Source organism: Equus caballus, chromosome 17 (assembly GCF_041296265.1).
Source record: "Equus caballus isolate H_3958 breed thoroughbred chromosome 17, TB-T2T, whole genome shotgun sequence".
Taxonomy (NCBI): domain Eukaryota; kingdom Metazoa; phylum Chordata; class Mammalia; order Perissodactyla; family Equidae; genus Equus; species Equus caballus.
The window spans coordinates 96,974,850-96,987,465 of record NC_091700.1 but is presented as its reverse complement, the minus strand read 5'-3'; the positions used below and the strand labels follow the sequence as shown (position 1 = coordinate 96,987,465).

At 38.7% G+C, this 12,616-nt stretch overlaps 1 protein-coding gene across 4 annotated transcripts in view; it reads right to left on the bottom strand.

The window, feature by feature from the left end:
• MYO16 (myosin XVI) overlaps positions 1–12,616 on the bottom strand; it is a 598,386-nt gene that overhangs the window by 283,842 nt on the left and 301,928 nt on the right. For all 4 annotated transcript variants that reach the window (XM_023621818.2, XM_023621819.2, XM_023621821.2 and 1 more), the window contains exons 13-14: positions 8,333–8,460; positions 3,420–3,525 (exon numbers count right to left, since the gene is read on the bottom strand). In XM_023621818.2, the coding sequence (XP_023477586.1) occupies positions 3,420–3,525; positions 8,333–8,460 (234 nt within the window). The remainder of the gene's footprint in view (positions 1–3,419; positions 3,526–8,332; positions 8,461–12,616) is intronic.

Genomic DNA, 12,616 nt, shown 5'->3' with positions numbered 1-12,616 from the left:
TTAAGTGTCAGTAGTCAGTACATTACAATATCTGAACAAAGAAGATAATTTATGCTATTCTTCCCAAGTTGACCCAAAATGTTAAAGTATTTTGAGCTATGCTGTAGAATTACACAGGTACTTGATACATAGTTTGAGCTTAATAAATGGTTATGAGTTAAAGTTATTAATGAACACATAAGATGCCATAGATATGCGGCAGAATTGATTTATTATACATTCTTCATAGAGAGAAAAATCTCCAGAATCAGGCAGAAGCTTGAGAATCCACAGAGCAAATTTAAGATTTAATTTTTTAAGGGCTTCTTACTCAAAAGTAGAAAATGTTTTTTATAACAATCTATAAATTAAAAATAAGTTCCTCTCATTTCTAAATGAGCAATCCGATACTAAAATTTCCAGAATGTTCCCATAGACAGAATGTTCCCATGACAGAAATAACTCTGCCCTGCAGCTTCGAGATGAAAAGGGCAGATGACACAAAACCAAATATAAACAGCACAATAGTCATCGCGCAATAGGTTTCTAAATGTTTAACATCTGGGCTTTGAGAAGGCATTGTGTTTGGGAATGCTCTAAGATAATAGCAACTGTTCTTATTCCAATGCAATCAGATACTTTTAAATATACAACTGCTGAATGAAATGCAGGTGTCTTTCTGCAAATGTGTGTACAGTGAGGCCTGGACAGGGAAGATTCCGGAGGGGCTGGCCGTGTAAACTTGAGACTGCATTGTTATATTTGCAATACCTCACTTTGAAATACATGTCAAGCCAGAGTGTGTACTGCTATGACATGACCTAAGATGTGTACGATGCATTTTTCTTGTCAAGAGAATGATACACATATGTGGACAACATTTTCTTGAATACAAGAGCATGTTGATTTATTGTTAGCAAATCTTATATTCTTCTTGTGTGTGTGAGGAATTGAACGTAATTTTTGATACATAAGGTTAATGGTTTCTTGGTCTGAGAGATAACAATTAAAAATTTTGAACAAATATGTCTTTCCTAACTTAAACCAAAAAAATAAATGATGATTATTTTAAAAAAACAAAAGAGAGAGAAGGGGAAATTCCCATTGTCTAATTAAAGGTGGGTAAGACAGATTCAAGAAAATGACAATATTGGTTGTACACATCACATACACACACACAACACAAAATTTACAGGGTCCTGATTACATACAAATGGTTTATCCACAATAAATTTACTTGATAATACTAGAGTAAGTTAATTTAGGTTTGTGAATAATTAAATATTTCCTAGGTGTGCTAAACTACTGATAAATGTTTTATTCAGGTATTTATTCCTTCATTTACCACCTAGAAATTGACCCCTTACCATATGGTAGGTACTAAGCTGTGTCTCTGAATTCGAGGCAGCCACTTAATAGGTAATTGCTGAATAAACTAATAAATGAACAAGACCTCATGGCCCAGTTTGGGAGGGATATGTGTCCAAATGTGGCTTCAGCAAGAATAAGAGAACAGGGAAGTAACTCTATAAGGCTGGAGAAGAAAACGACACCATCCTGAAGAATGTCGGGCCCTGCTGACTTACTGAACTTGATCTAAAGGGAAAGAAAGTCATGTAATGGTTTTGAGCAATGGAGTTATGATACAAGCTGCTAATAGTTCACCAAAATCAACAGCTGAAGCTGAGCACATGGCTGCCTAGTTAGAGACAAGTTGTAACTTCACAGCTAAGTGACGAAGTCCAAGCCTGTCACTGTGAAAATAAGTGATGCACATCCTCCTTACAAGATAAACCCTCTCCCTGCTCTCGTGCTTCCTGTTCCTTTCCTGTCAGTTACATTGTGGATGCCTCACCATGCAGGTGGGGACAGTGCCCTGGGGAATGACAGAGCAATGAGTTAGAAGGAACCTGGGCTCTGATTGATGCTGGGGAGGAGAGCTGACCTGTCAGTCAAGACCAGCTACATGTACATGCATCGGGAGACCATCAAGAGTGGGGGAAGCAAGGAAACACATTAGGAGACTCTTGAAGAAAATCTGAGGACAGAAGATGACGGTCTCAACAATAGAGATGATCATGGGCCTGAAGAAAATTGGATGGATCCTAAAGAGCTGGATTGATGGATGTTGTTAATTGTGTGGGGGACAGAGAGAGGCTGGAGTCAAAGTGAATTCCAGATTTCTGGCTGTGGAAATCAGGAAGCGATTGTGCCATTTATTGTGATGGGTCACCTGGGAGGAGAACACTGGGGAGAAGGAAGACAATGAATTAAACTCTGGAGGTGTCTTTGAGGTGCACTGTGGGATGGCCAGGAAGGCTGTTGGAAAGGTGGGTCTGCAGCTTAAGAAGAGGAGGATGAGATTAGGATGGGGAGTGACAGCATATACATGGGACCCAATCACGGGGCCAGTGAGCACAGGCAAGGGCAGTGTAGGACTCCAAGTCCCCTAAAATAACAGGGGCGTACATAGGAGTCTCATTTTGTCTCAAGCTTAGAACGATCATCATGAAGTCCTATTATTCTGGAGTGACTTCCTAAAAATGTTGTAATGTGGAGGGTCAGCTCTGTAGGTAAAGGCTCCCAGAGCAGCACACTTTGGAGTTCTGACCATTTTCTTGATTGGTTATTGATCATCTTGCTGTCTGTTCCCTGCCGCTAGGGGTTCCCTCTTGCATGTGGAGTTTTCTAGAAATCCTTGAGTTTCTTCTTTCAATCTGCTGTGGCCTGGAACAAACCTGTTAACAAAATTTGCTGGGACTGTGTGAAAACGAGAGAATCAGTCTATGGACAAGAACCTGTAGGTGTTTCCTTGAGTTACATTTCGGAGTTTATTGCATGAAAATTTTTAACTTTATTTTAGCAGCTAATAAGTCTTTTGGGTTCCTCCTTGAATCCTGGCAGTATTTTAGGAAGATAAAGTAGCAAGATAAGGTGTCTTTAAATAAACGCAAGTGTTACAGAATATAACTTAAAATCAGGTTTGGGGTTGAAAGTTTATTACCCGCTCATCAATGTCATTAAGGTTACTTTATGACATTACCGTTATCAATTCTTTTACATACATTGAAATTTTATCATCAGCTCTCAATAATCCCCACAAAAATTGATTGCTGGGCCAATCCCCCCAAGTGTATATAAACACCAAAGTGGCACTTTCTACATGAACAAAAATCTCTAACTATATTGCATATTTTCAATCCAACCCTTCTGAGTGAATATAAAAAGAGACTATGTTCAAAATATTTTTAAATATATGTAAGAAAATAAAACTTCACTGGAATAATATTAATTTGTATCAGGCCTCAATCTTTTTTCTTTATTTCCCCCAATTTTCACCAATTTATAGTTAAATTATAGTGTATTATGATGTCCCCTTTTATTTGTAAATTACGTTTTTCTTGGTTCAACATATTTTCCAAGACAAAGAAGAAACTTACATGTTTAAATTTGGAATCAAATATAGGCCTGCTGGAGCCTGATCTGCAGGCGAGGTGCCTGATTATTTGTTTGCTGGCTTCAGACTTTCCAGATCCTCTCTCTCCACTAAAAGAAAACAGAGGGAGAAAACACAAGTTTACTGTTTTGGAGAATATAGTACAAAATTAAATAACCAAAGAGACTTCTCAGACACAGAGACGGTGAGGGAATGACATAACTTTGAATGAGTTTATGGTATCATTTAACTCTTCTGTTTGATTCACTTATCCAAAATTTTTAGTAAATATATACTATGTCATGTGCCCTATGGTGTCTTAGATGCTGGGACCACAAATGAATATGATGCAACTTCCACCATCCAGTATCTCACGTTGTAGAACCACGCATATGGGTGGATTACAGCAGAAAGGCGCTAGGCTGAATATAAAGACACTATCCACTTGTCTTCAGCTTCATAAGTGAGAGTCAGTGAGCTGGTCCCAAGGTGACAGCCATCTACTGTGGAGGGGCATGTGTCATAGAGCCACATGGCCTGGCCTTGTTAAATCTTTCTCTGCCTTCCAGGAAAGACACTATGTCTTCCTTGGAAAAGTGATTACATCGTTTTGAACTTTCCTTCCCTTTTCTCCAAAAGGAACATAAAGCACGCAGCTGTTAAAACTAAGTGGGTAGGACTGTCAGCTGTGACTAGGGGAGCAGAGGGCCTGGCATGCAGCAGATCCTAAAATGGCCTGATTCCTCTGGAGGGTGCTGTCAGATCTGACATCCCATGTTTTCCATTTTCCTCAAATCTAGGAACAAGTACTAACTAAACTTGCTATTTCTAATGACAACATTTTTTATATTTCCCAGGCATACTTTATAACTTGTCTAATTTCTATAAATAACTATATTATATTCCTGACACTCCACAATATAGGGTTAACATAAAATTCTAGTACAATAATTACTATACCAAAGTGGTCTGAGATAAAATAAAGTTTTTACTGCATTCAGTTGGAATATTCATAAAAACAGTCTTTATTCATCTAATAGCTAAAACATTTAAAAAATATATAAAGCCCTTTACTAGTGCTCTCTTGAGTTTCTCCCTTGAACATTTATTCTAATAAATGTGATTAAAGGGTATTTGCCAGAAAAGAAGAGCTGAAATTTAATTCTGTCATTCAAGTGTCAAGTTGTTAATGATGCTTGTATTCCTCTCATCTGGGCTGACCATAAACATTTAACTACTTTCAGAACCACCAGCAAGCAGCCTCGGGCGAACAGGTGACACGACCCACACACAACAAGCAGCTCCTTTTCTCAGTTCAAAGACCTATTCTTTTAACCTAATTTTAGAGCAGAAACAATCTAAATCTTTCATAATGGAAATTTAATTTCTACCATTATATTTGTTGTTACAAAAATTCTACTACCCAGCGAAATAATTTGATGTTTCATGAATTCTTGTTTTTATAGAGATTTTGCTTGGATTCATTCAGGGATCGATCTTGAAAATACCATTTTCCTTTTGAAAATATTGCACGTTCTCTCACAGGAAAGTTACAGTGGGCCTACTGTGTGCCAGAATCCATGTGAGGCTTTGGGGGTACAGAGGTGAAAAGATACCGCCCCCTGTGCCATCCATTGGGCATAGTCTACAGTAAACACTAAGTACATACATACATAACACATAACTACAGTGACATGGGACACAGCCAGCAATGTGCCCACAGGTGAAGGAGCAGTTGCATCTCCTGGAGAGAACCAGGGAAGACTTCTGGATAAGGTGAGCATTGAGCTGATCCTAGGACAGGGCTAGTATAGAAGGCAGCATTTATCCAATGCTAAACACTCATCCAAGGTTTCCTGAGCATCCACCGAGCAGCCTGAAATAGGTGGGGAGTCTAGAGTGCTGAATGTGGCTGACACAGTCTCTGCAGGGGTGGAAACCCAGAGGCACGCGAGGTCAATGGGCCTGACTGGGTGGTCAGGTGAGCCCCTCTCTCTTCTCCCTATCATTGTACTTACTCAATTGCCAGATGTGGGGGTAGGGGCAACGATCAACTCTCTTAGCTAGCTAAAATCACATGCATTTTAACCATCTCATAAAATCTCAAAATGGCCATATTTCATATAAACCTTGAGAAAATACAAGAAAATAAAATAAAAGAAAAGGTGGGCTATGATAGGCTTGGCTCCATAGGGATATCAGGTTAAAACTAAAAATCTTAGTTCAACGTGTTCAAGAAACATTCCTTGATCTGAAAATCCAAGTCTATGATTAGACTAGAAACTGACCAAGGATTCTGGGCTGTAACAATCATGGACCTATATTTCGAAGCTTATTTGAACAGCCTTGTCTGCTAAATCTGTACACGACAGAGGCAGACCCTATGCTGCTTATTTCACAAGTTACTTGTGTGTTCAGCATATAACATTAATTTAGGTTTGCTCAGAATACAGTTAGGATAATGAATATTTGGCATACATGCTCAAACAATTAATTAAAACCATCTATCAAGGCTTTCAGGAAATTAAAAGTAAGATAGATTACGGTAGACTCCAAACTCTCAGTCATAGCCTGGGACAAAGGACCGAAAATTATTAAAGACTATTGCTCAAGATGAGGCCTACTGTGCTACTGGGGCCTAAAATTATCAGGAAAGTGAGAAATAAAATTAAAATTTGGAAATAAAATTTTCTTGACCTAGTACCAAGTTATAGGACATCTATTCCAGGAATATTTGAGTTTTGATCCCCAATCCTAAAAACTATCCTTTGTAAATGCTACTTATGGGATACAACAGACACTCCATAAGTGATCTTTAGACAATGTATTTAATTGAATTCTAAATTTATTAATTTTAATGATAAATGGAGAAAGTCTAATCTTAGTCAAGACAACCAAGCAAGTAGAGAAGCTAATGAAAACACCAATCCTGAAAGAAAAAAAGAGAATGACTGAAAAGAAATCCTTATGGTCACAGATTTGTTCTTTGATTCTGAAGGCCAGGACCAGGGGATACTCTCTTGAAACTTGAATGAAGAATTCTTTTTCTCAGAAAAAGAGGTTGATACATGGCAATTTTAGCCTTATAAAATGTCCCAAAGGGATACTAGCTCTGCAGAATATTAACAAGTCTCACTGGGAAAATAATTCCATGAGCAAATACACATAGAGATCGTTGGGTTAAACAAAGATAAACAGATTTCTTTACTGACAGAACTTGCTAGACATTGTGAACTCTATAATAGGCAGATTCCCCAAGGAAATGGATCCATTGGCTCCTCTGAGCTTTGCTAAGGACCGATGTCTTTCACAAGCCATGAGCAACAGCTGGAGTGGTCTGCTTTAGAATCAAGTGAATTCAATAAGAATTTAGGTAAATCCATGGGTCTGTGACCTTCATTTTAGCGGAGATAGGGATGGGCTGTGGAAAGGTTATGTTAGCAGCAGGAGGCTAGCTATGCACTGGTCTCTGGCTATGAAAGTGGTTCATCCTCACTCAGGCTCAGAAGCCAGACGAGAGGACTCATATCCCAGATACACCATCTATTAGACCTTAGACTAATTAGTCATCATTTACTAATTCACACTATTGAGCTCAAAGCCCAGATTCACTGTTTACTAATCATGAGACCCTGGACTAATTAGTTAACTCTTCTAATACTGATATAAATAATGGTGACAATAATACTAACATCAATAATAATACCTGCCTTAGAAGGTTGCTAAAGCAAAGAATAACATAATACATGGAAAGCACCTAGTGGAGCTCCTGGCACTTAGTCCTCAATAAATATTAGTTGTTACTATTGTACACACACCCCATAATCTTACAGTTAAAAAAGGGTTTCTCTTTTTTATCAAAGCCAGGCCAGAAAACTCAATAGATAAAGCAGATAAAAACAGAGTTGCTAGATTCAAGAATAGGAGGGGCTACTCCCCCCATCCCCCACACCATGCCTCTCTTACCCCAGGGCACTTCTGAACAAGTGTGAAAAGTTGCACACTACTTTGAAAATTAGAACACTGCAGTGTGTGACCCATGGGTCTTACCCTCCCAGAATTTCTGATCAAATCGACAATGTAGAAGTATATAAACAAGTGCTTATGGAAACATCCTAGGATTCAATCCAGATTTCCATCCTCACAGGCTTTCATTTCACATCGACTGGATTTATGCAATGCTTTATTAACATAGACCCTTTTCAACCAATGCTACTGATGACACCTAAAGCAAAGCCACGAGTATTTGTAGAAGTCTCCCTCTTGCTGAGGTTTGGCCTAATCTAAAACATAATTCTCAATGCAGATCTTATTTTAACACCTAAAAATTTCTTTACTCCTCTGTCAATACATCATCACATTTCACCTCCACATCTTGAGGCACACTTTACTTTTAGGTGTGAAGAATTTTTGCTCCAAGGTAAATCATTCTCCTGAGCATCTTGATATTTATGAGCTAATGTTACCATTATATTTTAATAAAAAATTACTTAGGATGTATAATTTTGTTGAAATCCGAGGAAATGTAAGTACCCGGAAGCAGGTGGGAAAACGCATTTGCAAGGTGGTAAGCTATATTCGGGGCAGCACCACCTTTTGGAGAACTAAGGTAGAGATTCACCAACATGCGGTGCCTTGCTTTCCCCGTGTTTTCTGTTTGAAAGCAAAAACACTCTGGTTCTAAGTTGTAAATCTTCAAAATGAATTGAGTTTCAGGTTAAGTTTGTTGCTATTGATCCAGCCACACCTGGGGCTATTTCTAATAACAAAGATGCTTCTTCTTTGTAAGGAGTCAAACGTACTTATTGCAAAGACATCCTGGACTGCAAACTGCTGAGGAAGTAAATAAGCGTAAACCATAAGAAACACCAAGCCCCAGGGCAAAGTTGAGATGGGGTGAGGGGCAGGTGGGTTCACCTGAGGATAAAGCACTGGGGTCGCTGCTCCTGGTAAAGTTGGTGAAAGGCTCTCTCGGCGCAGGAGAATATGTGAGGTGGCAGAGAGGCGCTCGGCTGCCCGGTGCTGCTGAGGTACAGCTGGGAGACCTGAAAGAGGGCGAAGCAGGAAGACAAGTTCCTGTGAAAAGGTTCACGATCCTTTACCTCGTGATGCAACAGACTTATTTCCAATACACGAAAGCAAACAAATCTCTAACTTTGGACCTCATTTGTAACTTTAAAACATTGGAAACATTATGCCTTGCTCAGCACGTTTTAAGCATTCCTAATGACAAAATGGCAGCATACATTTGATCCTTTGTGACTTGGTTCACAGGCTTTAAATTATTCCGCTGTCTTTACGAAAAGCGACTCACAAAAATCAAGTTTAACAGTTATCCATAGTAAGCTGAAACTGTGGTCATTTACATCAAATACACTTTCTCTCAGCAACATTTAATTCCAGTAATGCAAGATAGCAAGGATTTTTAATGTGAATACAAGGCCATGGCAGCTAAAATGCCTATGCATTTACAAATTCCTCACTAAGACAAATTTAATTAACTTGATTTTAGTGATACAGTCATTTATGATGATTGCTATGGTGACTGAGTGCCAGTATTTTTAGTCCTTTTGAGTTTCTAGTGAATTCGATTACATTACGATAAAAACTAAATGATAGGAAGACTTCTGAGTCATGAAGAAATATCAGAAAAACTTAATTTTTATTTTACAAAATAACTGGCGTGTATCTTCAAAGATGTCCAGGTTGAGAAGCTCAAGAGAAGATTGAGGACCTGCTCCAGACTGAAGAGGAAAGACCTGGTGGTTCAACACACACAGCGTGTGATGGTGGCCTTGATCTTTGGCTATCTGGGCATGACTGGGGCAGTGGGAAAGACTTGAAGGAGGCCTCTTGATGACACAACAGCAGTGTAGCAGTAGTAATTTCCTGATTTTGATGGTTTTATGGAGGTTACACAGGAGAATGCCTTTGTTTGTAGGAAATGCACAACACATGTATTCAAGGTTGATGGGACCACATGCCAGCAAGTTATCTGAAAATGGTTGAGGAAAAGTCGTTTGTATTTATCTGCAAACTTTCCATAAGTGTGCAGTTATTTAAAATAAGGGCAAGAATTTTTAAAAGTAGAATAAATAATCTACACTGACAATAAATAGTTGGATGAATTTCACAGATGTAATATTGAGTGGAACCTATCAGACACATAAGGGAACATACTATAAGATTCCATTTACATAAAGTATAAAAACAGGTAAAACCAGTTGACGCTGTTAGACGTCAGGTTGGTGGTACTTTGGACAAAGTGTTAGTGATTGGAAAGGAGCAAGAATGGGGCTTCTGGAATGCTGGTAATGTTCTGCATCTCAGTTCTCGTGAAAACGTACCCAACTATACACTTAGAAAGGAGCACTTTCCTGTATGCATTATATCTCCATAAAAACTTCAAAGAGCCACAATCATTAACACTGTGGTTCTGGTGCAGAGACTAGGAAACGAGCTCACTGGAACAGACCAGAGAACTAACTTAAGCCCACACAGGCGTGGGGATTGGTGTATGACAGGTGCCGTGTCACTGCTGCATCGGTAGTAAAGGATGATGTCAAGAGAACTGAGGATCTGTTTGTAAAGGAGACAAACGCTGCCCTCTGTCTCGTGCCATGTGTAGCAATGAGTTCCAGAGGAGTTACATCCCAAATACGCACGGCAAAGCTTAAAACATTTACACGCGTACCACAATGATCCTCTCATGACTGACGTAAGGAAATATGGCTCACAAACACAAACTATAACGGGAATGATGGCTCAGTCTCACAACATTAACCTTAACTCCTGTTCATCCACAAACGCCAGACATGTAATAATAAAACAAAAAGTCAAGCAAAGACAGAGAGAATAAGCTGTGTGTATAATCAATAAATTATTAGTATTTTATAAATGACTCCTACAAATCAATGAGAAAAACTGGAAATAAAATAAAAGATTGGGCAAATAATATAAGTGGAAAAGAATGGCCAATAAATATGAAAAAAAGATGCAGAAACTCTCTAGTAACCAGATAAATCCATACATACTTGCAATTTTTGTATTTTTAATTATTCAAAAATTAAAAATAAATATTAAAAATAATTAATAATAGTGATGTATCCATTATAATTCCTAAACCAACAGGGAGTTTTAGCCCAGCTCTTTTCTCTTGTAGGACAAATTTCTGTTTTATTTTAAACTTGCACTCTTTCACTTCTTTCCAGGTCTAACATGTACCTAATATAGTTTGACACAATGCTTTTAAACTCAACCTGCCTTGTAAAATCCTGCTGGGGATTTCATTAGATGTTACAGACAAAGAGAGACCAGAGACCCAGGAGTGGAGATGAATCCTACTCTGTCTCAAACCTGTTTGGGGTTACATATTCTCTTTAGGGGAATTTTTTCTAGAGATTAGGTGTAATGGATCTTGAGTATCTAAATAAAGTTTGTTCATGATGTTGAAACTAAAGACCTTTTTCAGCTTCCTTTTCTTTAAATCTTTTCATGTGCAGTTGAGTGTATATTGTAGAATATTTCATTGCTACCACCTGGTAATACTTTGCTTGGTGCTGACTCGATGCTCTATAAGTAATGTAAATGTGACATAATATTAATAATGTATTTCCCATTTAATTATTTCTATCGAACTTTGAAGATTTTCACTTATGCAGTCCTAGTTTTCTGAGTTACTGACAAGCTATCTTTTATATTGCTTATCATTATCATTATCAGTATTATTGCACATTCTCATTTGCACATGCCTTCTCTCTCTACTTCACCATTCTCTCCCCATCTGCATCATTTGGCAACAGGAGGATTCTGGTCAGTGGGAATTTTAAGTGCTCTGTTTTAGCTCATGGATGAGATGGCATCTCCTCAGCCTCATTTGGGGTTATCGCTCTTTGCTGGACTCTGGTTCGAATGGATAAGGTCCTTCTCTATGGCTCACTTCCCTTGTTTTTTCCACTGTGTGTGATACTTCTAAATAAACTGCCAAGAGATAACAGGATCCTGCTACATCCTGATTTCTGAAGCCAATCACGTGTTCCACAGCTTCTGAGAGGGCCATTCACACTCCCCAGTGTCAGGATCCTGGGAACCCTTGGAACCTCCCTGACACCAATGGCTTGACTTGGCACGGGCTGTGGGTTTCACACTATACTATGAATATGTCATTCTACTTGCCTGATTAGATTTTCCACTCATTATTTATAGATATATATAAGGTGGCATATTCTGAAAAAAGTGTGTTTGTTTTTGCAAAAGATCAAATATAATTTAAAAAATATGTGTCTCTGGGCTCAGCATTTGCGTTGCTGAGGGTAGCCTGTCCTGCATTTGCTCTGGAGTTACGTGACTTGGATTTAAATTTGGTCTCTGCCAATCACACAAGTCTTTGAAAAGCTTATTTAATCCCTTTGAGTCTCAGTTTATCCATCTTCAAAGTGGAAATGGTAATTCTTATATGGAGCGGGTTGCCTTTTGAGATCAAATGTGATGAAGAGATCACGTTTATGTGTAAAGCCCTTTGCCCCAGGCTTGCCCTGTAATAAACCCTAAACAACGCCAACTACTGATCTTCCTTCCCAGGCCCGCTCATCCATAGTAAGCCCTGTGCAGCCACTCTAGCTGCTTGCCAAACTCGAACATGCCTAGAAATGGGAATATTAGGAGACCAACAGCAAGTGGATCTGAAATCAAACACAGCCCTAAGCCTGGCATCTCACACTAGATACCAGATTACACAGTGGGACAGCTCAATCTCACTGACAAATAGAGGAGGAAAAGAGAACGAGTACTGATCTGTTTTGTATCGTGTGTACTCAAAAATATAATTGTGAGAAATTATCCCCAGGTATTTTATCCTGAATGGTGTCATCATTTTGCACATTGAGATTTCACGATGATCCATCTTCGGTCTGTGAACTCCACAGAAAAGGTAGCAATAAGATCTGAGAAAGCTTTCGATATTGATGTGTGAGGGGCCAATGCATATTTATTGCTGAAGCGTCTACTCTCATGACATTTACTCATTTATTGGTTTCCACAATGATACAAACATCTAAGACATTCGTTCTTTCTCATCACGACTTCACCAATGCGTTAGACCTGGTTCTGGTGGCCGCCATCTTCCCTGTCATTGCTGTCTCCCACCCCCCCTTCTCCTATCATGATCTTTGTTTTCTATTATTTTCTACCTCATTCTTAAAA